Source organism: Haliotis asinina, chromosome 8 (assembly GCF_037392515.1).
Source record: "Haliotis asinina isolate JCU_RB_2024 chromosome 8, JCU_Hal_asi_v2, whole genome shotgun sequence".
NCBI lineage: Eukaryota > Metazoa > Mollusca > Gastropoda > Lepetellida > Haliotidae > Haliotis > Haliotis asinina.
The window spans coordinates 36985365-37011063 of NC_090287.1; the positions used below are offsets into that span (position 1 = coordinate 36985365).

The window sequence follows — 25699 nt, forward strand, 5'->3', positions numbered from 1 at the left end:
ATGTTAATTTCATATAAATGCTGTTGTGAGAGAAGATGAATGTAAAAGACAAAAAAACATACAGAATTCAAATTTTATTTACAGTACAGACATGTCTTGTTTTATCCTATTGGAATATGAATCCTTGTACGCCATTTGACATGATTCCTCAAGTCCTAAAATTAGTTTTTGTAGTGTTAAGTTCTGAGAACCAGGGGGTTGTATTCAGCTGTTAAATGTTCTTTCTGACCATGAAATTCAGAGAGTGTGTTATAAGACTTTTCAAATTAAAATCAGGTACTACTTAATTGAAAACTATAATTTAGACGTCATCAAAGTGACTTACCATAGTTTCCAGTTATTAAAATTATATTTTGTTTCCCTCTCAAACTGAAGTACCATATATTACCACAGACATTTACATGACATTTCATCATGGTCCTGAAAAAGTATGTATGTCCCATATTTGACTACATCAACCACATTCATGAAAATCAGCACCTCGGGCGTTTAGGACCTAGACAAGGTGCTAGTTCAAACCATGCATGTTGAATGTCAGAGGTCAAATGGATGTTGACAAAGGGAGGTTACCCACACGTTGACAACATTAGACCTGTTCATGCAAGAAAGGTGATTACCTGAAACATCCTGCATGTTCCATATAAGTCATTTTCAATTTTCTACCAGGTTGCAAACGTGTTCATTTGATGACTAACCTCCATACAGTTTATTCTACATGTAGGAATGCATGTGTTAAGCGGCATATAGAACTGTTGCTGATAACCACAGGTGCTACTGCTCCACATCTGACAATATAGACTGTGTGTCTCTTCTCAAGTTTTCAAGTATTTAGTGTATAGCTTTTGATTATCAAAGTGTTCCTTCGTCATGTTGAAGATCACTTCCTGTGTGGGTAAAGTGTGTGGGTGGCTTAGATGTCTCAGCTCTGTGATTACTGTCCAGATCTGTGCCATGAGTCCATGTCATGATCAAGAGCTTGAACTTTGGCATCATCACTCGACATTTGGTCATATCGTAAAATTATCTTAGTTAACCTTAGTTATATATCACTCAAAAGAAGTTGAGGAACACCCAATTCCTTCATATGACTGTAGTCAATTTATTGGTAGTGGGTTGCTTTTATTTGGGGTCTTTTTAACCTGTTTTGAGCAGGTCTGTTACTGAGCTGTAATATTTCTGAGCAACTGCTAAAACCATGAATAGGACCAGATGAAATCAGTATGCTTTCTATCAGTATGAGCACTTTGTCTATGTTGTCAGATACTGCAGAACCCCAATGTTCCTCCGAGAGCTACTGGCGAGATATGTGATGTGAAGCATTCGTCATGAAATCAATTGTCTTAACCTTGACAGCAGTGAGCTGTCCAATATACTGGTCTACCAATGAGATTGTCTTCATCATATATGTATATTGTAACCAATAGACTAAAGTGTTGATACTGTACACTAGTTTTTGTCCTTTGTCCCACAGTGGTCATTCCCAGGGAAAGTGGATCATTTATCAATCATTTGCCTTGATATTGCTGAAGGTAGATTCGTAACATTCTTAGACAGACATTAAGAAGGAGGAACATTAAGGGAGGAAAACAATATATGGATAACAGCTTCCTTTTTATCGTAAGAGAGATGTTTTGGTGTAGGTTATAACACTGTTATCAAGCACCTTTCACTGAAATGTCGCTCACACTATAACATGATAGTAAAGAAGTTGTTTATCCACATATTGTTATTCTACCCCTTAAAAGCAAACTACACAGTCGGTCCTTGTAATTTCATTACACTACCAAAATATGGTCTCAAAAATGAAAAATAACTTGGGTGATAAAATTTTCAGGTAGAGGATCTACAACACAGTGCAGTTGATTCTTTAGTCTGAGTCTTTGACATAGGATGAAATGTACTTTCACTTGTTGCACTCCACAGAAGGCAATATTGCTGTGCTCTCTGATAATGATGAGCAATGAGTATGTCAGGATACATCCACACATTGACTTTCAAGCACCTGGGCTCACTTGCTCAAAGCGATCTCTAACTCCCATTCTTCAACATACGCTTAAGATAGTTGTTATGCTGAGATCGTTTTGTGCAAGTGGGCCCACACTGGGCCCATGAACTGAATGCCTCTCGGTACATGTGGACTGTGGGTAATACAATCATTATGTACCAGGACACTAGTCTTTACTTGCGCATGATCTTTGGCAAAGGATGAGTGGCTTGCTATAACTTTCAGTAGATTAATATCTACCCTGCTGTATATGAAAGACAGTTAATTGTTTTTGTTTGTTTATATACTTATGTTTTGGTGGCTTGGTTGGTTTATTGGTTGCTTGGTTTATCCTCCACTCAGCAATATTTTAGCCATATGGCAGTGGCTTGCAAATAATTGAATCTGGGCCAGACAATCCAGTGATCAGCATCATAGTATGAATCTATGCAATAAGGATACAATGATGTCCAGACATGAAAAGTCTCATTTTCTGTATTACAGTTATTAAGCATTGTATTTGCTGTTTGTCTTGGCCAGACTGGATTTCTTACAATCTAATGACTGCCTGATTTATGAAACTGGATACCATGTGGCACGTGAACCAAGTCATTGAACCTAAGACACCTGAAGATTTGGGTTAGTATTGGTCTTCAGTAACCGATGCTTGTCATAAGGGGCAACTAACAGGATCGTGTGGTCAGGCTTGTTGACACGTCATAAATCGATGCTGATGCTGTGGTCAGGCAATATAGCCAGAACATCTTTCTAACTAAACTCACTCATTATTCAGCCTGACCACCAGATCCTGGCAGTCACTTCCTGTGACAAGCATGGGTTGCCAGTTACCGATTCTAACCAATATCTCATAACACAGCACCAACAAAAACAACAGAACACAGACATAGTAAATGACACTTTACTTTCAGAAATGTTTGATGATACTTCTGCAAGACAAGTGTGTTGTGAAATGAATCATCTGGCATACAAATATCACACAGTAACTTACAGTAACATGACAGTATATACATCAAGATATAATTTATGTGTAACATCCATCTTACTGATACGCATGGTACAAAACTAGCAGACGACATCACATCGACACATACTTGACATCACAGTCCCCATGTCAGATCTGGCTCTCCATTACTGACTTGGAAGAAGCAATACATATCGTACAACATTAGAACCAAAAGTTAAAACAAAATTCTTGATTTTCACCTGCGCTGATTTCCACAGATACATGTAAACTGGTAGAGGATGTGGCTCCCAATCCACTTACAGAGGAAGTAATTCTTGAAATAACGTACGGGTACATAACTCTCAACACCACGGTAAGGGCAGGTAATTCCAGAAACTGTAAGGGGAGGTAATCGTACCATTCTTCGGATAGCTGATATGTGATGTGATTTAATTAAAATAAACCTGAGAAAAAATATCCTCTTTCACATCAATACACTATGGTAAATATGCAAATTGTGAGTGGTTTGAGTTAAATGCCATTTTGAGCAGACATTTATGGTATGCTCACAATAAATTGGAAGAAAGTGTAGCTAGGTAGTTAGTTCCACTTATATGAAACCCACAAGTCTTCTACAGGAACTGACAACCCATGGGTCACAAACAGTAGGCACCTGGGATTCAAACTCAAAGATGCCACAAACATTTCTCACTGGGGATATGATATATTATGTCGTCATTCACAAATACATATAAATTTCTCTTTCATGTGAAAAGTGACATTTTTGATGTTCATACGTAGACACAGGTTACTTCAGGTAAGGTTTTGACGTACATGTATCTCCTCTAAGCCGATACAAGTTAGTGGATTGTCCTGTTCTGTCTTAGTGTCTCCTCACAGCAGAAATAAAAGCAGAAATAAAAGCTAATCTTTCAATCCTTTGAGGGAAAAGTAAAACTTACATAAATGAAATTTGAAAACATTAATCTTGCAACTTTCAAACCTAGGCCATTCTACATAAACAAATTTGCAGATAAATTAGAAAAAACTCATGAAACATTAATTTGTTTCTATGTGTATGCAGACATACCCAACAAATGCCTGTAAGGTCAAAACCACTCACTAACATGACTGAGCTGAATTGATATGTTGACAAACTGTCTCAACAGTTCCAACGTATTTCATGCATTTCAAAATCAGCAAGCTCTCCCCACTGAATGGTTTGAGAGTATAATCTGTGAGTGAGTTTTACGCCACACTCAGCAACATTCCAGCTATATGGCGGCGGTCTGTAAATAATCGTGTCGGGACCAGACAATGTGGTGATCAACAGCATGAGCATCAATGACACATGTCAACCAAATCAATGAGTCTGAAGAGTATAATCTGCTACCTTCATTTCGACAGTACATAAGTTTCAGTTTGACAGGAAATAAATGGATATAATATCGATATCTGACTCACACAGATATCTGACTCACACAGGTATCTGACTCACACAGGAAGACAAAACATATCCCAGAATACATAATGTTTCTGATCATCCCTCAGGTAACTGACATTGATGTGAGGTTTAAAATAAAGCACGAGCAATTATATTTGTGACCACGTCTCGCTTCGATACACTTTTTCTTTCATTCCATCAATGCAAAGAGATTCGGAACTCCAAGGTTGTTTGTTACTGAGGATGTGATAGTGTGTATGGCTGCAGTATATGGCAAAATAATGTTATATTTAGCCACCTCCCACCTGTGATGACAGAAGGGAATGTCATATCTGGCAATATTGCTGAAATCTCCACCATTTTCAAGGGAAATTTGTTCAATGATGAGTTTTCAATTCATGACCATGATTATTACAAAAATAATACCTTGCCTTTGATCCTTCACAGCCATTGTATAGTAACATAAAATGGCTAAAATTTCATACATTTTAGCAAGGTGTTACACCTCCATATTTTCAAGAGGGCATCCACAACATATCCACCTTGTCAAGAAACCAATTACATTGTATTCAATGACGTGAAACATAGTCTGAAGATGTCAGCAGACCTAACCACTCATTACTATTAGTTGCTTCAAGGCCAGTTATTTTTCCAAGACTTGTTTTAACCTGGATCTTCACTGGATCTTCAGCGGACCAAATATTCCGACAGTACCTGCCCAATAAACCCTGATCTACATTGTTGGGATACAGGTTTAATGGTTTACTATCAAAGATTTCCTCAGATAATATTCCAGCCTATCAAACAATCAATTATGATCAAACACTGCCGTGATGAAGTTGACTGTGTTGGGTTTTGTTCTGCTTTTAGCTATATTCCAGTAATCTCAGGACAGGGGACACCAGAAATAAGCTTCACACATCGTACCCATGTGAGGAATCGAACCCACACCCTTACTGTGACAAGCAAATACCCCACCGCCCCGTGATAAATCTGAAAGGCTCTTTGCAATCACTTTGTTATCCAATGTTCAACAGCTGCAAAATTGTGTGAGAAATATGCAGCAACAAGCTAATATTTCGAGAAAACAAAGTTTGACACATTGAAGTGTGACAGAACATTGTTCCACTCCATCTTTACATTCGGAAGACATATTGCCTACCAAATCTAGGAAAACAGGGTGTGTACGTAAGGATGCAAAACAAAATAAACTAATGACTCCTGGTCAATAGAACAAACAGATGCTGGTGTTGAAACAATGGTGTATGTGAAAATCATCACTACTGCTGAAAAATAACACCAGTAGTAAATACATGGTAAGACACAAGTCTTAAACAAACAACATCTGCAAAATGCATGGCACCAGGGTGCGAAATAGTTTCCATATTTGCTAGTGAGTCGGACTTGGAAAGTTAAGTGAGTTAAAAATAATTCACTGGCCGAAAATTTGAATGAAGAAACGAAGCAAAATATTACAAAAAGTAAAATACAATCACTTATCCGGCCATTACCTTGCAAGATTTATAAGTGTATTGTAACTCGGAGAGTGTGATATATTTATAACATGTCCCCATGAAAATTCAAATGCCAGTTGGTCCAGTGACCATGGAAATTTACTGGCCTGACTGGATTTTTACTAGTCACAGCCTAGCAGGCCAGTGTCTACTTCACACACATGGCACATGGCACATGGCACATGCACAGTACAAGTGATAAAGTGCTTTTTTAAATGAGACCACCCATGTTATGCTCATTTACATTTTAAAATAACGAACATAGCAAGTAAAACACTTATTCCCTGGTAAAACCCATGTGAGTAATGAGAGAGTAGACAACAATTTCTCTTTCATAATGGTACTGAGAGTGAGTGAGTTTGGTTTTACGCCGCTTTAAGCAATATTCTAGAGACATCATGGCGGATGACACCAGAAATGGGTGTCACACATTGTACCCATGTTGGGAATCAAAGCCAGGACTTCAGCGTGACAAGCGGACGCTTTGACCACCATGCTACCCCATCACCCCTGGTAATGAGAAAAAAGGGGATTTCTAAAACCAACAGAAATGGAAGATGACTTGCCAGATCTCACTTTTTTTTAAAAATATTTATATTTGAAACAGCTTCAAAATCTGTAGTTATCATGGATAGTTTGAAACAAGCAGGAAGACATTAAATGATTTGCGTATTCATATATATTTTTTTTAATGTGTTTCTCGGTCCAGTCTCAACCAACAAGAAATTGAGCCCCCCAAAATATATATATTAAAATGAAAAAGTAAAAGATATTTTCAACAAAATCACAAGAATATTTTCAGCAATTGTAAAATTTAGATGAACATCAGAATGAAAATTCAAGGCTTGTAGGAAATGAGAAACATCTATGAAATGAGAAAAAATATTGATAAACATAAGCATGTAAAGGTATTGCTGGCTTTCTCAGAGACTGGTATAAATGCATATAGTACACAAACTGTCACTTTGACACTTATGCAACAGTGATGGTTCGGGACAATATATTGAAGTTTTAACAGCATTTAGATTATTCCATTACTTAAGGTTGTGTTAGAATTTACAAAATCCCACTTCAGCAAACTTTATGACCATTATGTTTTACTGGCATTCTTGAAGTTGGTAGTATAGACATGACAAAACTTTATGGATGGTCAACTTCTTTATATTCACAATAAAGACATTTCGATATGGCTTCTTTTATCATTTTCAAGCATATGGAATATAAAAAAGCCAATCCATAAAGTTTTGTCATCTCTTCTGCCATTTTTAAAAAGGGTACTACCCTGACTGTGTAAACTTCTTTGTGAGAATCTGTCACACAAAATCATTTCAACATCGTGAATGTTCTGTCCTTAGATGTAGTCAATAACTAGGGACTTTTGGCAATATCAGTGTTCAGCTAGAGCATTAAATTGGACTGGGACGTCCACAAAGAATGTATCAACATGTGCTTATAAGCTTAATCAAAATATCTAATCGATTTGTCATTCTTTAGGGAAAAGTGAATGAGTTCAGTTTTATGCCACTTTTAGCAATATTCCAGCAATATCATGGCTAGGGACACCAGAAATGAGCCCATGCATGGAATCAAACCTGAGTCCTTGGCATGACAGGCAAATGGTTTAAACACTCGGCAACCCCTCTACCCTCTTTGCAGAAAAAACAAAAGATCAACACTTAAATTCAAATCTCCATTCCAGATATATACAGAACAGCAAAAGAAATGCAACTCTGTTTTTTGTCAAGTTTTAAAATAGAAGACACAAACATGAACACTTACGTTTATGAGATTTAAGTTTTTCGAAACTTGCATTTCTTTTGCTATTCAGTATACATATTTCATGGAATCTAGTGTACAGACAAGTGCCATCAAGAATGCCACTAAATTGGCATCCTCCACAAAATGGGGTTGGCACTCTCTAGCCTATTACGCACACAAAAACAATCTGAACATCCCTGGTCTTTATGTAGCTATACATACAAAACACTCTTCCCTTGGTGGTGAATAATTGCTTGCTAGCTCATGGTAGGAACATGGTTATAGATCTATGCTGGAAACAATAAATAAACATTAACAAAATCTGGACAAACATTCAGTGCTAGTGAACTCTGGTTGTCAGTTGCTTGTCCCCGATGTGTGATGTAGTTGTTTTAATAAACAACAGTGACAGTCCTGACCCTCATGAGAAAAGAATGTTGGAGAAACTGGAGGCTACTTCTCTTCATGTTTCTCTGATGTCCCCGGAACTGGCAGCGAGTTAAAATGTTCATTGGCATGGATGACGGCATCAATACCAATGTTGTACACAGGATGCACTGATTTCTGGAACACAAACCAAATGGTTTCATCCAAAAAGTGGATGGAAGTGTACTTTTAAGGTTACGCTGTGAAACTGATAAAGAGTTTTATGGCTACCTCCTGTTTCTGCCCTTAAAATGCACAAATCTGTATTGCTGTCAAACCCTGTTGTATGGCAACTGAAAGGACATTCGTACTTCAAGAGCAATCCAAGGATCACACAACCCTAAAATGAGACTAAACAGGGATCACATAATGATCAAATGTGAACTTTAACACAAAGCCTGACAAGTAAATGTTCAATGCAACTGTGTGTATATACTGATCATCCATACACCGAGCAAATATAACGGTTGGTCCATTTAACAGAGTTAGTTTTGCAGTATATAGTACACTTTTCCTGAAATATTATTATTTATTACAATGCAATTGCTGTTTAAAGGCAATTTGTTTTATTCCCTCAATCGCTGTATGTCAATCTCAACTGCACATTGTATTTTCACTCTCAACTCCCTCGGGATCATACAACTCTTGCAGCCACAAGGCGCACCAAGCTAATGTGGCTTTTCCATCATTACGAGGTACCAATTCACAGTTGGATGGACTGGGACACCTAGTCAAAGTGCTTAGTCCAAGTTTACTGCACGTTCCTGTGCCAGCAACTAGATGTTTGCATGTATTCACATGGCCACCATCTGGACCTATACCGGTGAGTGAGTGAGTGAGTGAGTGAGTTTAGTTTTACGCCGCACTCAGCAATATTACAGCTATATGGCGGCGGTCTGTAAATAATCGTGTCTGGACCAGACAATCCAGTGATCAACAACATGAGCATCGATCTGCGCAATTGGGAACCGATGACATGCGTCAACCAAGTCAGCCAGCCTGACCACCCGATCCCGTTAGTCGCCTCTTACGACAAGCTGAGTCGCCTTTTATTGCAAGCATGGGTTGCTGAAGGCCTATTCTACCCCGGGACCTTCACGGGTCGGACCTATACCAATGGATTTGTAATTTCTTCTAAGTGCACTGGCTTATGTACTGTGCATTTGAGGTTGCGATAACACTTAGAAAGTATGCACACAAAGCTGACGCCAAGGATTTTACACACGGTCATAGATGTACTTGATCCGTCACCTCAAGCCAACTGGATCCCTAGCCTGGCACCATAGCTCGGCCACCACCATTCCTTTCAAACTAACTCATGCATGATAAAACTTCAAGTTGGATAAAAGTTCTTAGGACTTGTCAAGAGGTTTGAATTTTGTTTTGTTGTTTAACACTGCACTCATCAATATTCCAACTAAATGGTGTCGTGTGTAAATAACTGAACTTGGAACAAAGTGAATCCAGTGATCAACAGCATAAGCATCGACCTACATAATCGGGTTACAGTGAGATACACGTGTCAATCCAAGTGAGCACAGAACTAGTGGTTACTCACTTAGGACTAAATGATCAAATTTCCACATGTCCTCCGCACAGGAGTCTCGTGACAGCTGATTAGTAAGAATTGCGATGGTTGCACTTACTACTTCGTTCTTGGTATTTCCAACAATATGCATGTCTGCCAGATGGCCCCCTGTGAAGTGTTGAGCGATGGAGAGACCGCTGAGACAGTAACACGTGTGATAAAAGTCTCGGGATCTGTGAACAGGACGATGGTGCAGCTGAACACACTACACCTCAACAGAAACATACAGAACATTGGAAGTATTCACTCCTGAAATATAATTTCAAGCATTATTTTTGTTTTTTAACACCACATTCTGCAATATTGCAGCAGTCTGTATATATTAAAGGTTGGACCAGAGAATCCAGTGATCAACAGCATGAGCACTGATCTATGTAATTGGGGTTAAAAACACTACTCTCATACCACTGTTACCAGACACAGATTCAGGTTGCTGGTTTCTCATATGGTAAACGAACACTAGCATAAGTAGGTAGAGTCACTTATACAACTGACTTGTACGTTCGGTGAATAGAACTCTATCTCTCCATGAATTCAATGTGCTTTTCACAAATACTTTCATGAACATTCATGAGAGTTTCAAGGGTTAAAATACTGTCTTAGTTTTATCATTTTCAAGTTATTTGTTTATTATTTATTATTATTTATTTATTTGTTATTATTATTTATTTGTTTGTTTCTCTTGGGGCACATGACTACTAACATAAGTAGCTAAAGTCATCCTGAGGGGTTTACAACTCATTTTGACATCAGTGAATAGAAATTTATCCCCTCTTGAATTCAATTAGTTATTTGTGATCATTAAACCTGAATATTCAAGACACTTTTAAAAGGGGTGTTATTACTTGATCGTGCATTATCAAAGCACCAACCAAGTCATCGAGTCTGACCACCAAATCCCATTAGTTGACTATTATGACAAGCAAGGGTTACTGAAGATCAATTCCAACCTGGATCTTTAAAGGTCAAGGCAGGCTGGAAAACCATAAACACGTCAACTACCGTCTGAAAACAACATTGTCATTGGTCACTGGCATGATATCTTAACATTAGCGAGGGGTCGATGATACATCATGTTACAATATCTTACAGTTTCACTTTGTGTATTTCAGCACTTTGCACACAGGAATGTCAACACAAGTCTTTAACAAATATAAGTGCACTGACCATGATAAACATGAGCTGTTTGTTTTGGCATACTCACTGTAGACTACCAGCTATTGGAATCTGAGTTCATTCCACATTTCAAGCGAAGTCATAATGACACAACAGTGTGACACTGTGTACAGTGTAGTCCTTTGTTTTTATTATCTTAACAAACAGAACCTGCAAGATTTCATTCACGGCTGTAGATTTTAAAGCCTGCAGGGGTCCGCAGAAGCTGATGGCCAACCAGCACATTACTGCCTTGAAGATCCACTACTTACTTGCCAGGTTTATCAATGAGACCTCCTCCCGGGTGTTGACAGCAGATCAGGATGTATTCCTGCAGTGCCTCTTGATGGAACATCCACCGATGGGCACTCAGAGCCTGGTCATCTGCCAACAGGAACACAACTTTAACCAGTACTGTAACAGCTTGGACCAGTATTGCTAAACATACCTGACGCCTCCTCCCACAAGGTTTTGTTCGACTCAGTAGTGCAGTGCAACCAAAGGTACTGAGACTAAGTTTACTTAGACTGGCAAGATTTATGGACGTCAGTTTCTTTATTGTGAATAACACGAAGTTTCAGAAAGTATGCTTGCTTTTTCATCACATAATAAAGACACATAGCTAAAACACCACACAGACACATAATGGAAACACAGCACAGACACAGCTTAGACACAAAATGCACACACAGAAAGACTTTAGGTACATCACAGACACAATTTAGATGCATTTCTGACATAGTTTAGAGATCACAGACAGAGTTTAGACACATGACAGAACTCCTAAATACAAACATGGTCAAAATGAACGCTATGCAGAAACACATTCAGATACTGTCATCCAGACAGGTACCACAGTACATCCAAAAGTCACCGGTCTCCAAGCCATACCGGACCACTTGACGACTGTTGTCATGGTTACCTTGAGAGCACAGCACCATGTGAAGCAAGGGGAAGTTCCCTCCCTGCCAGAAAGAATAGCACCCATCTACTAGTTTGTTGGTCCGGCCCTGGAATCCCCCTTCATACCGCATCTGACGATTCACCGTCCACCTCTACAAACAAACCATTGAGGCAATGTCAGGCCTTTGGTTACATGATTATAAGAAAATATGCACACAGTCCACAATATTTCTGAACAGGCATGTTTACATGTAGCATATTGATGTCGTGGAAGTAAACATGATAACTACTCACAGTCAATATACAGCTGATCTCTAGATATCTCTTACAATACCACAAGAAAGAGTATTTCATCTCACTGGTCTTCCCTACCAATAACTTTTCTTATCAGCTGTCCCTATCAATATTTACAACTTCATCACTTGTGCTGTAGTGATGCATTGATCTATCGATGAATTACAATTGTTAGAGTCTCCGATAGCAATTAATTGATGGTGATAAAACTATCAGTGCATCAATAATATGTGTGTCTATCAACAGAATAGTGATTGACTTCAGCTGATAAATAAGCAGCATTAAACACTATAGAGCCTCGATTCATACACTGCGATTCAGAGTTATCCACCCCTGTTACTATTTAAACAAATATGAAGGCAAACACGGCATGTGACTTGGAGTTGGAAATCGTGAATAACCATGTTAATGTTTAAACTGTTTACGTGATCTAGGATTCAAGTTTTTTGTCAGTTATTAAAATAGACTGAAACTACTTCAGTGTGCTTTACTTCATACAAACTACACATTCATATGGGAAATGACTTCAAATGAGACAATTCAAGGAGAGAGTATTGTAATAGTTGGTCGCAACAGACTCTCTATCACAATAGTATGTTGCACTAGCCTATCCCCATCACAATAACTGTTTCTCCATCAATACACACCCTTATTCATATCAATATAACAGACCTCATAGAACGTCAACAAACTGTAATTCAACAAACAAGGGTGTAATTATATTTTTCAGTAATGCACAATTTTTCCTTTTCATAAAGTCTTCAGTATATGTTTGCAACATGTTTTAGAACTTTTTAGCTTTTAAAAATATCCTACTTTATATAGTGACTGGTTTGAAAGATATGGAAACGCTGACCATTTTGCAAATTCACTGGCCTCCGGAAGTGCAGCAATTTTGAATACTGACCACAAACGTTATTATCACGGTTTATAAGGACACGGAGCAAAGGAAAGGTTGATTAGTTCATGCACCAGTGGGAAGATCTAACAGCTTTTCTCCACTGAACCATGGGGGTAGCTCTATGGATATACAACTTTAAATTTAATATGGGCTTTGTTTCGATATAGCTATTAACACTTGCTGGATAACAGCGTTAGTAGCTATGCAAAAATGTCACTTACATTATTTTAATGAAGTTGTATATCCATAAAACTCTCCTGATTGTCCATCACATGAACTTCCCAATACCTGTCAAAGAAGCTATTTTCTGTTATTCAACGAGTGTACCCAAATGGCATGGATTGGATAGGGTTCAGAGGTTATAAATTGTGTCCTGAGATAATAAGAAAATACAAACCTGTGAATCAATTTTATAGAAAGAAATGTTATTTTGTGAGCGGTTAGTATTCATGGTTTAATGGTTACATGGACATAATACCAATGACTAAATTTGGCCGCACAATCCTTTTGTACCAAAAGGAAAAACAACAACTTTCAACATCAGAAACAAGGAAAAGAACTGCGTCTTGCGTAATGTTGTGCTTACCAGAACATGTTTGATGTTACAATACTGAACACCGTTGAGTAGGACTAGAGTAGCCAGCCCACAGAAGGAATAGCCACCATGGGCTTCTTGCCCCGGGTAGCCTGCAAACCCTCCCTCGTACGTCTGACAGCTAGAAACAGAAGTGTCATACATGTCTAACGAACAGCTCTTTAAGTTGTCATGAGATTTCTGGAACTGTTAAACTAACAACTAAATAGAGCTCTCTATCAGCTCATCCCCAAACACAGCATCATTTCAGGTAATCACTGCACAGGTCATAATCTCTTGAAATCACCAATCAGAGCATTCTATCAGGCAATCATCAAACAGAGCATCATCTCAGATCATGAAACAAACAGTGGATTCTGTCAGTCAATCATCAAACAGAGCATCATCTAAGATCACCAGACAAACAGTGCATTCTGTCAGGCAATCATCAAACAGAGCATCATCTCAGATCATCATACAAACAGAGCTTTCTGTCAGGCAATCATCAAACAGAGCATCATCTCAGATCATGAAACAAACAGTGGATTCTGTCAGGCAATCATCAAACAGAGCATCATCTAAGATCACCAGACAAACAGGGCATTCTGTCAGGCAATCATCAAACAGAGCATTCTGTCAGGCAATCATCAAACAGAGCATCATCTCAGATCATCATACAAACAGAGCTTTCTGTCAGGCAATCATCAAACAGAGCATCATCTCAGATCATCATACAAACAGAGCTTTCTGTCAGGCAATCATCAAACAGAGCATTCTGTCAGGCAATCATCAAACAGAGCATCATCTCAGATCATCATACAAACAGAGCTTTCTGTCAGGCAATCATCAAACAGAGCATCATCTCAGATCATCATACAAACAGAGCTTTCTGTCAGGCAATCATAAAACAGAGCATCACCTAAGAACATCAAACAGAGCATTCTGTCAGGCAATCACCAAACACAGCGTCATCTAAGATCATCAAACAAACAGAGAATACTGTCAGGCATTCATAAAACAGAGATATTTGAAGCAATAGGTCCCATTGCATGCCCCCTTCAATGGCACGTGAAACATACCATTACTGGCCACTCTAGCATGTTGTAACTAGCCAACATAATAAATAAAGCTTTCTACTGGCAGGCATATGATAACTGTAAAAAATTGAGTTGAGAACAGACATTCCAGTGAGTGAGTGAGTGGGTGAGTGAGTGGGTGAGTGGGTGGGTGGGTGTTTGAGTGAGTGAGTGAGTGGGTGGGTGTTTGAGTGAGTGAGTGGGTGGGTGTTTGAGTGAGTGAGTGAGTGAGTGAGTGAGGGAGGGAGTGAGTGAGTGATTATGGTTAATGCAGCCTATAGTAATATTCCAGCAATATTCCAGCAGCAGACACCAGAAATGAGTTTCCGCCATTGTACCCATATGGCGAATCTGACCCATGTGGAGAATCAAACCTGGGTCTACAGCATGACGAACCAACACTTTAACCACTAGGCTGCCCCATCATCCCCAGTTCAATGCCTGATATCAGGAGCATCAATAGACAAAACTGCAATTCCACAAGCATCAACCAAGTCAGCAAGCCTGACAACTTGATATTGTCAGCCACTTCTGATGACAAGCCATGGTTGTTGGTCATCCAGTCTTGAAGTGGATCTTCACGGATTTCATCAGGAAGTGGACGAGCACACTGAGTCAACAATACAGTCACTACAGGTATGGCATCATCTCAGACTGACTGCTCTTCCAGGAACTGTGTTTGCCTTCCACACCACAACACTTTTTGAGTGAGCGAGCGAGTTTAGTTTTACACCACTCTCAGCAATATTCCAGCCAAATGGCAGAGGTCCGTAAATAATCAACTCTGCTCCAGACAATCCATTGACCAACAGAATCAGCATCGATCTGTCCGATTTGGAACCAATGAAATGTGTTGACCAAGTAAGCAAGCCTTACCACCCAGTCCCGCTTTGTCACAAGCATGGATTCCACAGTGGATCTTCATGGGTCACACATGTGCAAAGAACCCTCCCTACCTTAATCTTAGTTCTTACTAATAAGTTAAAACACAACTACACATTTTACACAAGAAAAAGCACTGATTGCATTGAATTTGTTTGTTGTTTCAAGCTGCAGTCAGCAATATTCTAGCTATTTGGCAGCAGTGTCTAAATAATTGAACCATACAATCCAGCGTTCAACAGTATGAGTACACAATCAACAGTGGCACCGACCTTGCAATCCATGATGATGTGTCTTTAAATAGCTCCTTTGTGGCTATATTTGTCAGCCTGGCTGCAGAAGCTGCACAATAGGCTCCCCTGAAAACAATCACCACTCATAAGTCACAGACCTATGTTTGCCAAGACTATTTAGTGTAATGTTATCTAATGATTGGTCCGATGGATACAGCGTCAACCTTAAGACAAAGGAGGTCAGTGGATGATACCTGACCACATGATATGAAAGATGTACTTGTTCTAACCCAGTCTGTCACTCAGCAGTCAGTGGACAAAACATCGACAAGTGGACATTGGGTCAGCCTACGTCTGAGTGGCTATACATGTAAACCTGCAGCATGGTATCTCAGAAGACTAGTAATATAAAACCCAGTCTAAGTGAACATAGTCTCAGTGTTATTTGTTACACTCCTCTAAGAAGTCTTAACAAAATCTTGTAGGAGGTTGCATCAGGTAACCTTTGAGCGATCTATGACTGTCTAGTCAAACACTAGAAGGCCGAACAGATTTAATTAATCAGACAACAACTACTGTTTTGGTGAGACTTCCCTAGTCACTGACACTGCTCCCTTGACAAATGAAAATCTGTCTAAAACGCAGATATTTGACCTGCAATATATACGCCAACGGCTTTCTGAAGACATGAAGACATGGTTACCATCAGCAAATATTTCCTCAAGATGATATCCTTGAATATTTTCAGCGACTGTTTGCTCACTATTGACAGTGTTGTAGCGTGCTCCATGTGCATCACCAGGAAGCGATTGTGCAGAAAATAGCATTCAGAATTATTTGAATTCAAAACTTTCCTAAGTCCAATAGGTAGTGTGAAAATGTCCACTTTTGCGATTTGGTACGCTGTGTTCTGATTGGTCAATCTCAAACGTTACCTGACATGGCCCTTCTTAGACGTTAGACTCAGCAGAGGAGTGTAACGCATAATACTGAGACTAAAGTTACTTAGGCTGTATAAGCCAGGACTAGTCTGGGCCAGTATGAACTTGCCACAATGCCAGTGATCTTTAAAATATGATCTTTAATGCTTTTTGTTATGACGAGATTGGAGATCAAACCACCAAATCTCCATGGAAACAAACTATTCCTATCACTGAGGCACTCTGTCACATATAGGTTCTACTCATCCAGTTAGTCACATGGTCCCTATCACTGAGGCACTCTGCCATACATAGGTTCTACTCATCCAGTTAGTCACATGGTCCCTATCACTGAGGCACTCTGCCATACATAGGTTCTACTCATCCAGTTAGTCCCATGGTCCCTATCACTGAGGCACTCTGCTATATACAGGTTCTACTCATCCAGTTACAGTCACAAGGTATTCTTTCTTTGTTTACTCTCTAATGCTGCACTCAGCAAAAAAACAATTGAGTCTGAATATATGGACATGATAATCCTCAGTTACATGAGTATCAAAGTACGCATCTGGAATACGATGTCAGGTGTCAACCAACTCTGTAAGTCTGACAGCCGTTAGACAAATCTTATGACATGCATGGTTGCTGAAGACCAATTCTAACCCAGATCTTCACGGGTTGGGGATTCTTTAAAGCAGTTTGTCCCAGTTACCTGATGTCTACTTCTCCGCCATCGTGCATCTTAAACGAACCATCTGGCATCCGCATCCTCATTAAAAATTTGTGTAATGTCTCCCTGAAATACAAAAGGTGTTACTTAACAGAGATGTGCTACACATTGTGTGAATATTTACATTTTTCTAAATTTGTAAACAATCAAGAACAAGGATTGTCACTAAGGTGACATAATACCCCCTCGCAAATTATCAAACCAACCTTAAAAAGTAATGAAAGTGAAGGTCGTAATTTAAGACGAAGTAGAATGTTAAAAAAAATTTGACCAGTCAACCTCTCTTGGTATCTTGCTCTGTAGTTTTTTCAAACACAAACACTTTCAACACTCACTTTGACCCTGACATGATGAAATATGCAAAAACAGTAATAAAGAAATTGCTTAACATGGCTAAATCTTCTAAGTGCCATCATGACCTTGAAAATTATGTGAAGGTCACCAAAATCAACTGGGCTCTGCGCCTTCCCTGGATAAAGTCAGATGTCACACATGAAGTAAATCCAGTGAACGGTTCTTGAGATATTTCACTGACAAGCTTAACATAACTAATACCCTAATATCATATCCTCCACTTTGCACTAAATGCACTGCAGGGGATACTAAGTTTATCAATATTTTTCACAAAGAAATTGCACAAAACAGCAAGGAACAGGACATGGCAAAAGATTCAAACAAGCATGGCTGATGAGGATGATGAAGGTGACCCAGCTTACAATTCTTTCAGGTAGATTCTGTTTTCATCTACTAGGAGACAATATGGTGGTAATATGGCAGTTTTCTGTAGTACAAAACTAACCTCCACACACCCAAGATGGCAACGGGTTCTGGATATTTAAGAAAGAAGGGGCAAACATAGTACTAAACTTGCCAGCCACAAATAAGGCATCAGCCCCTACTCCACCCATTGTTCTGTTACAGTTACACAATTATTTAATGTTTCTTGCTCTTAACGATCTCATTTCCACCAAGCTAATAAATCTGAAAATTACTGAATACATTACCCTTTATTATGGGTGACAACTTTTAATAAATTAATTGTTTACCCTGAAATACTGAAGTAAATCTTAAATTGCCGTCAATATTATTTGGCTTATATCACATCAAATCAAGTGGTCTGTGAGGCAAGTCTTTAATTGATACCACTCAAAGATATTTACAACCGAAAAACTGAACCTAAAAACATAATCGGAGTGACCTTGGACTTTACAAACAGCAGATCCTGGTAAAAGTAAGGACAGTAATTTTGAATAGCAAATTGCTAGCCTTTGACCTACGGGCTTACTTGCCCTCTGTTGAAGTAAAGAAATGAGTGCTGTAGTTACCTGTTGATTGCCTTGTAAGCCTCATCAGTGACCGGTGCGAGGATGCAGAGAGCATTGACGGCAGCATACGTTGGAGCCAGGTGAGCATTTTGTCCTGGGCCACCTGCACAAACATCCACATCCAGTTTCTATTACAACAACCTTACCAGAAACTACTTTCAAGTGTCCCACTATCATTGGCATGGAAGGAGATAAGCATAATAAGCATGAGTCAAGATAAGAAAAACTATTATTAAGTTACACACGTATATATGTGTTTGTTGTTGAACGCAATACTGAAATATATATATGGGTCAGACAATCCAGTTATCAACACTGAGATAACAGTCCACACTGTTAGTGAGTTTAGTTTTATGCCACTTCTAGCAATATTCCAGCAACATCATGGCGGGGAACACCAGAATAGGAATTCACACATTGTACCCATGTGGAGAATCGAACACAGATCTTCCCATGATGAGCAAACACTTTAACCACCGCTCCATAACGCTGTTAAGCATTGACAGGGGCAATTGTGTAAGTTGTAAGCTGTCAGTTTCATCAAAGATTCAAACATTGTATTATCATGATATCCATCCAGATCGACAGACTCACCTGCATATCCGCCTGTTGGTGACTGGCACCGCTTCAAGAAGTCAACAACTCTGCACAAATACACATACATGTGATTTCAGTAAAACAAAGCACTTCACTTAAAAAATATAAAAACAGAAAAAAGAAAGACTACATATTAATAAAAATGTTATAGTAGATACATGTATCCTCAAGCTTACAAGTTTAATGAGCAACATATCACTTCAACATGAAAAAAGGCATCAGGAGCAATATTACATATCATCCTAAACATTATTATAAATATGAAATTAGAAACTGAAAGATGATCTTACTTTAGAGTGATAAGAAAATTGTTGATTTTTTTGTGAGTGAGTGAGTGAGTTTAGTTTTAAGCAACACTCAGCAATATTCCAGCTCTATGGTGGCGGTCTGCGAATAATCAAGTCTGGACCAGACAATCAAGTGATCAACAGCATGAGCATCGATCTGCATAATTGGGAACAGATGAGATGTGTCAATCACGTCAGTAAGCCTGACCACCCAATCCCATTAGTCGCCTCTTACAACAAGCATAGTCACCTTTAATGGCAAGCATGGGTTGCTAAAGGCCTATTCTACCCTGGACCTTCACAGGTTGATAATTTTTTTTTTTTTTTGTGATGATGAATTTATTTAAAACCAAAACAAGTCAGAACTACTTTTTGACAGAGTGGTAGTGAACTAATTTCGTTATAACATTCAGGTACATAGCAAGCCATTTTTTTTGTGAAAACCTGACAGGTTCCAAAGCTTTATATTTAGATAGTATTGACAGCTTGCCCAACTCTTTAGCAACGATCAAGTATAAGCCCAGGCTTTTTTCAAATAATAGTAGCTACCCCCTGCTGAAACATTGATGAAACCAGAACATTTTCAACAATACTAACATACTCGGACCTTGTTGTATCACAGCATACATAGCACAGCAGCAAATAGTATTTCCAGTTTTCCGTGGGAGAAACTCCTCCTAGAGGTGAGTTGCACACATAAATTGACATCCAGACGTGAGTGGCTTGTTATTTTTTGGAAACAAGCAGGATGGATTGAATCTTTATAAGTATTATACAACCAAACTAGCAATACTAAATTCTGGAATCTTTACGAATCTGTCTGATCCCAATCTATCAAGCAATTGCTACAATATTTACATTTTATATATGACCCTTCTCATCCCATCAGGACTAGATCATCTGCATGTCATTGTTGCCCAAATCATAGCATCAGTGACGTCATGAGATATATTTATCACCTAAGGAATGAATTTTATTATTTACCGCAATGCGATGGAATTCTCTCCTTTGGTAAATATATATCGGCTTTGTTCGCCTATCAGCTCTTGCTGAAACACTATCAAAGTTTAAATAATTTTTTTTTCTTCTCAGAAATATGTTGATTTAATATCAAGTTATGTCATGTCATGTTATTTCACAATAAAATAGGGATCATAAGTTAGAATTTTATTCACAATTACAGAAATGTACTGCAATACAACGAGGTGGTCGCAGACTACCAGGTACTTACTTTTTAGCCTATCAACTAAACATCCTAGTTTGTTTGGGGGTTTAGAAAGAGAACTAAAGCTGACTAAATGGAAGTCGGTATGGTTAGGAGGCTGTTATGAGGAGGTGTTAATGACTGAAGAATGGTGCTGTAACATCGTATTAGACTGTTTCTGTTAAGATTCAGTAGAGGGAAGGGTGTGCTTGTTGCAATATCTACACTGGAAGTTTCCAAGGCAGCTAATGAATAACTAAACATAGCCTTACACACAATGCTTTCCACCCTGGATTGCCAATCCCGGCTTATGTTGGAAGCTTGACAACTGCAGCAGCTAGTGAACATTACAAACACTGTCTTATTGCTATAATCATGACTTGGAGCTCTTGTATTCATAACTCTTTAATTTAAACTTGCTTTGACAGAATACTTGGGCCAGTGGACAATGTTCAAGTACCAGTTTGAACTAGTTGTTACTGTGCACAGGTGGTGACTTTTGAAATACTCACTGCACAGCTATGTCCTCTGGAACAGGATCGTTGAGGATTTCTAGACTGTGCAGGATCCAGTAACACAACCATGGCCGACTTGCATCTAAACACTGTTAAACACAAGACAAGCAACATTGTATAGTTCATTACCTTCATCATCCTCGATAATCTCCACTAGTACCCTGGATGCATCTACGGTCTTACACGATAATTTTGCTGGCTCTTTATCCAGGTGTCCATGCTGGAAAGTTGATAATACCACTCACAAGGCTTCTATCATAACTCACTTCCACTTCTTTTATCTAGCCAGTTAAACTCACCAACAATTGTTGTAGAGGTACCTTGAAAGAGGTAGAAAGGGTCCTTTCCTATGATTTTTTAAGTTTTTCAAGTTGTCTGTAAGATTTTCCCCCTACATCTGAGACACACAGCAAACAAACCTTCACAGCTGCAGCCGCCATCTTTGATGACACTGGCAAGCTCGGTTGTAATAGCTAATCCGACTGACTACAATGAGAAGGCACACCCAGCGAAGGTAGATAAATACAATTATTGGGCTGAGCCGTCGGTGCATCGTGGGTACTTTGTGGAAATTTTTCAGAACATATACCCTGGAGATTATAAGAATGCATTTTTACAAGTATTTTATGATAATATTTGTGCAGTTATGGATTAACATTGCACTCAGAGGTATTCATGCTCTATAATGCTGACCTGTAAATAAACTGGTGATTGATGCTAAGAGCATCGAGCATTAGGGTGTGATGACACACCATCAGCATCATCACCCAGCATAAACACCATCTTATTAATACCAGCATTGGTTGCTGGGGACATATTCTAACCACAATCCAAATGGGAAGATCATGGTAACAATGGAAATATATACAGTATGTATGCTTAGTCACTACGTCACAGACCTCTTAAATTAGTGCTTTACCTCAGTACATTTAGTCATGTACTCATAACGTGCTCACAAAATAAACAAGCAACTTTCACATAAAATCATCAAGCACCTACTTGATGTAGATAACTATTTCTCTGCTGCAGTACATCACTGTAGTTTGACAAATATGGTATAAGAGAGTGAGTGAGTGAGTTTAGTTTTATGCCACACTCAGCAATATTCCAGCTATATGGCAGCGGTCTATAAATAATCAAGTCTGGACCAGACAATCCAGTGATCAACAGCATGAACATCGATCTGCACAGCTGGGAACCAATGACACGGGCCAACCAAATCAGTGAGTCTGACCACTCGATTCCATTAGTTGCCTCTTACGACAAGCAGAGTCACCTTTTACGGCAAGCATGGGTTGGTGAAGGCTTATTCTAACCCGGAACCTTCACGGGTCTCATGGTATAAAAATGTACACCAAAACATTACATCATAACATAATAAATAAGTCTCCATCCCTGAAGTATCTTGCCTTTATCTTGTTAATCCCTAATGTAAAGGGATTGCTTCAATAGCTTCATTACCTCCATATTAACAATAGGTTCATACCAGGACATATGTTAATACCAACAAAACAACTAAAGCACACCTCATATGAAGATGACAAATTCTTCAAGCCCTTCCACAAAAATATCCTGTGGGAGTTCCGCTCCAACTCTGGAATGCTGCAAGACATGGAATTGAAACAGATTTGTAAAGATTATTAATGCTTGTGAATGTAAATAATACTTGGGAAGGACATTAGTTAAAATAGTCAGTAGTTGAAATGTGGATTGGACAGAGGAAGTGAGTCAGTCAGTCAGTTTAATTTTACACCAGACACGAAAAATAAACTGATATAGAAGGCCACCTCAAACAAGCATCAAAAGCTAACTTTTCCCTAAAACCTGCTTTGATATGAGTTTCCACAAAGTGATCACAGTGATGTGAGCATGATATATATTGTATGATGAAATTTGTAGCATAATACATATAATATCGTTATCTTGCTGTATCATTTCATGCTTAACAGATCAGTATCTGATGACATGCAATAATCATGATAATCATCAGCACATCATTGCTACCCTGCTCTATCACGATTCAGAGCAAACCCTCTGTGGAAGGTCATGACCTTTCAAATCATCTAATCAGTGACAGCTTATTGCATTCTTGTTACTAACCTAGAAATAACTCTAAGTAACATCCCTGCTTTCTGTACCTTTAAAATGAATGCTTATAGGCAGTTCAATATGGAAAGTGATGCTTGCCCAACTATGTTGTTAGGCAGTTCAACATGGAAAGTGATGCTTGCCCAACTATGTTGTTAGGCAGTTCAACATGGAAAGTGATGCTTGCCCAACTATGTTGTTAGGCAGTTCAACATGGAAAGTGATGCTTGCCCAACTATGTTTTTAGGCAGTTCAACATGGAAAGTGATGCTTGCCCAACTATGTTGTGGATAATGTACACACTTCAGTTTCCACGGTTTCAAACACATCTTTAAACCCATGACTACAATTTCTTTTAATTACTGACATGTCAAGGTCTCTCAGGGTTCAACAGAGAGCGGCTAAATACATGTAAAATTCACTTACTCTGGGCTGATATCAAGTTTGTTCTTGAAAGCAGTGTATAGGGCAGCGATTGATCTCTCAACTCGCATCTGAAAACATAGACATCATGGTGACCCCTCCTTCCTTTGTATTCAACAAAATGGTCTAGTTAGACATTTGGGTTAGGATAACCTAACCCTAAACACCTACAATCACGTAAAAGAATATCATGACATGTTTTTAAAGTTGTAGTGCTGCAGGGATTTACAGGCATAAAAATAGACAACGGATGCAACGAAACAGGTAAGTGCATCCACAGGGATGCAGAAGAAGTCAAAATACTTCTTTTTAAATGTTGATCAAGAAACAATAACTTATCACTGAGTCTGAAACAAGCCTGTACCAAGGACCAAGATAAACTGCGTACCAAGATAAATATACATGGAAAATTTCCAGTTACGCATTGGAAAATAATCGTTATGTACCAGTTACGCACTGTAAATGTTGGATGCGCAAAAAATTGGAAACATAAGCGTATGGAATAAATTTATTAAAAAGTTTTGCATAACGAAGAAGACGTCGATTGCTATCAAGTTGTACTGTCAGTATTGGATGAGTGATTTTTGTGACGTTGTTTTCTTTTTATTTAAGTTGGTTTTGGTTAGGTATGACAAGGCAGTACACATACCTGCTTAATAAACATGCTCAGTGATATATACCTGGGTGAGTAAAATCACTGAAATGCAAATGCCCACCTATTTGAATGCAGTGGGTTACGGAAAAAAATCAAATACCCACACACATTCATAATACCCACTCCATAATACCCACCCACTCCATGAGCTCATTCTTATCTGGATCTCTGTAGACGGGTCATATCATTTGCAGTTTAATTATTGTGATGATCATGATACACAATACAATAACAGTAACTGAATTTCAACAATAATATGGCATAGTATTAATGATAATATCTAAGTGTCTGGGACCCCCAACTTATAGCCCCCTGGCCCCTGAAAATTAAAAATATGAGTCCCAGGGACCCTCAAATACAGGACTCAAGGTAAATCCCTGGTGCTGTTTTCTAAAGGTAGGCCCTTTATAAGATAATCCTTTATAATCCTAGCAGAAACATTACTGATAAAATGTCAAATACTAACATTGTGTTTGTAAGTACATTCATCTCTCAATTTGCCATGTTAATAGACACATCTGAAAGCATTTAGCATGAATGAAGCAGTCTCCTAAATGGTAATCAGTCAGCTAATGAAAACAGTGTCGCATGTTTCACTTGTGATCAAAATGTTCATTCTCACTTTTCATATTCAGAATAATCTCCTAACAGGTTCGTAAAATGTAACGTCGTAGGAGTCCCATAAACACTTTAAAACAGGATAGCACATATGAACTTGTCCAACTACCATACGTTTAAGAAACGCGTGCACAAGGCAAGCCGTAAACAGCATTCTCCCCAGAATATAAAATGCATCTCTAGTGGTAACTAAAGACAACGACATTAACATCGTTCCACTGTAACAATTTACCAACAGCAAGATTATCTATGGTAGAAATGTGCAATGACCTGGAAGAGCAGTTTGATCAGATACGTTAGGAAATATCACTATGACTGCAGGGTTAAGTTTCTACCCGTTACTTTGATCACATAAGTACCTGTTCATCAGATGTTTCTGACCATACTTTATCGTCTCGGAATTTTTCATTTTCAAATTGTTCCCAAGTGCATCTTTGACGGAGTTTGCTCTCATCTTCCATGATTTCAGATTCTGTTCGACGGTGTTTGGGAGAACTCGTTGGGACTTATTACCTTTGTGATACGTGTAGAATTCTAATTCTCCTCACAAACATAGTTTGTAATTATTCATTGAAAATTTTATTCAAATATATTATGCATCCAATAATCCATTGGCTAATTATTGTCAATCATCATTAACA

General features: G+C 38.6%; 1 protein-coding gene across 1 annotated transcript; it reads right to left on the bottom strand.

Moving 5' to 3' along the window:
- Positions 1-5637: 5637 nt before the first annotated feature.
- On the bottom strand, positions 5638-25550 carry LOC137294613 (protein farnesyltransferase subunit beta-like). Its single transcript, XM_067825671.1, has 13 exons — positions 25418-25550; positions 23789-23856; positions 22801-22876; positions 21272-21363; positions 19266-19315; positions 18672-18774; positions 17329-17412; positions 15736-15822; positions 13518-13647; positions 11756-11888; positions 11106-11217; positions 9737-9851; positions 5638-8228 (listed from the first exon to the last, which is right to left on the bottom strand). Exons 1-13 carry the CDS (start codon positions 25517-25519, stop codon positions 8118-8120), a joined length of 1263 nt encoding a protein of 420 aa, XP_067681772.1. The 5' UTR covers positions 25520-25550; the 3' UTR covers positions 5638-8117.
- Between the last annotated feature and the right edge of the window lie 149 nt (positions 25551-25699).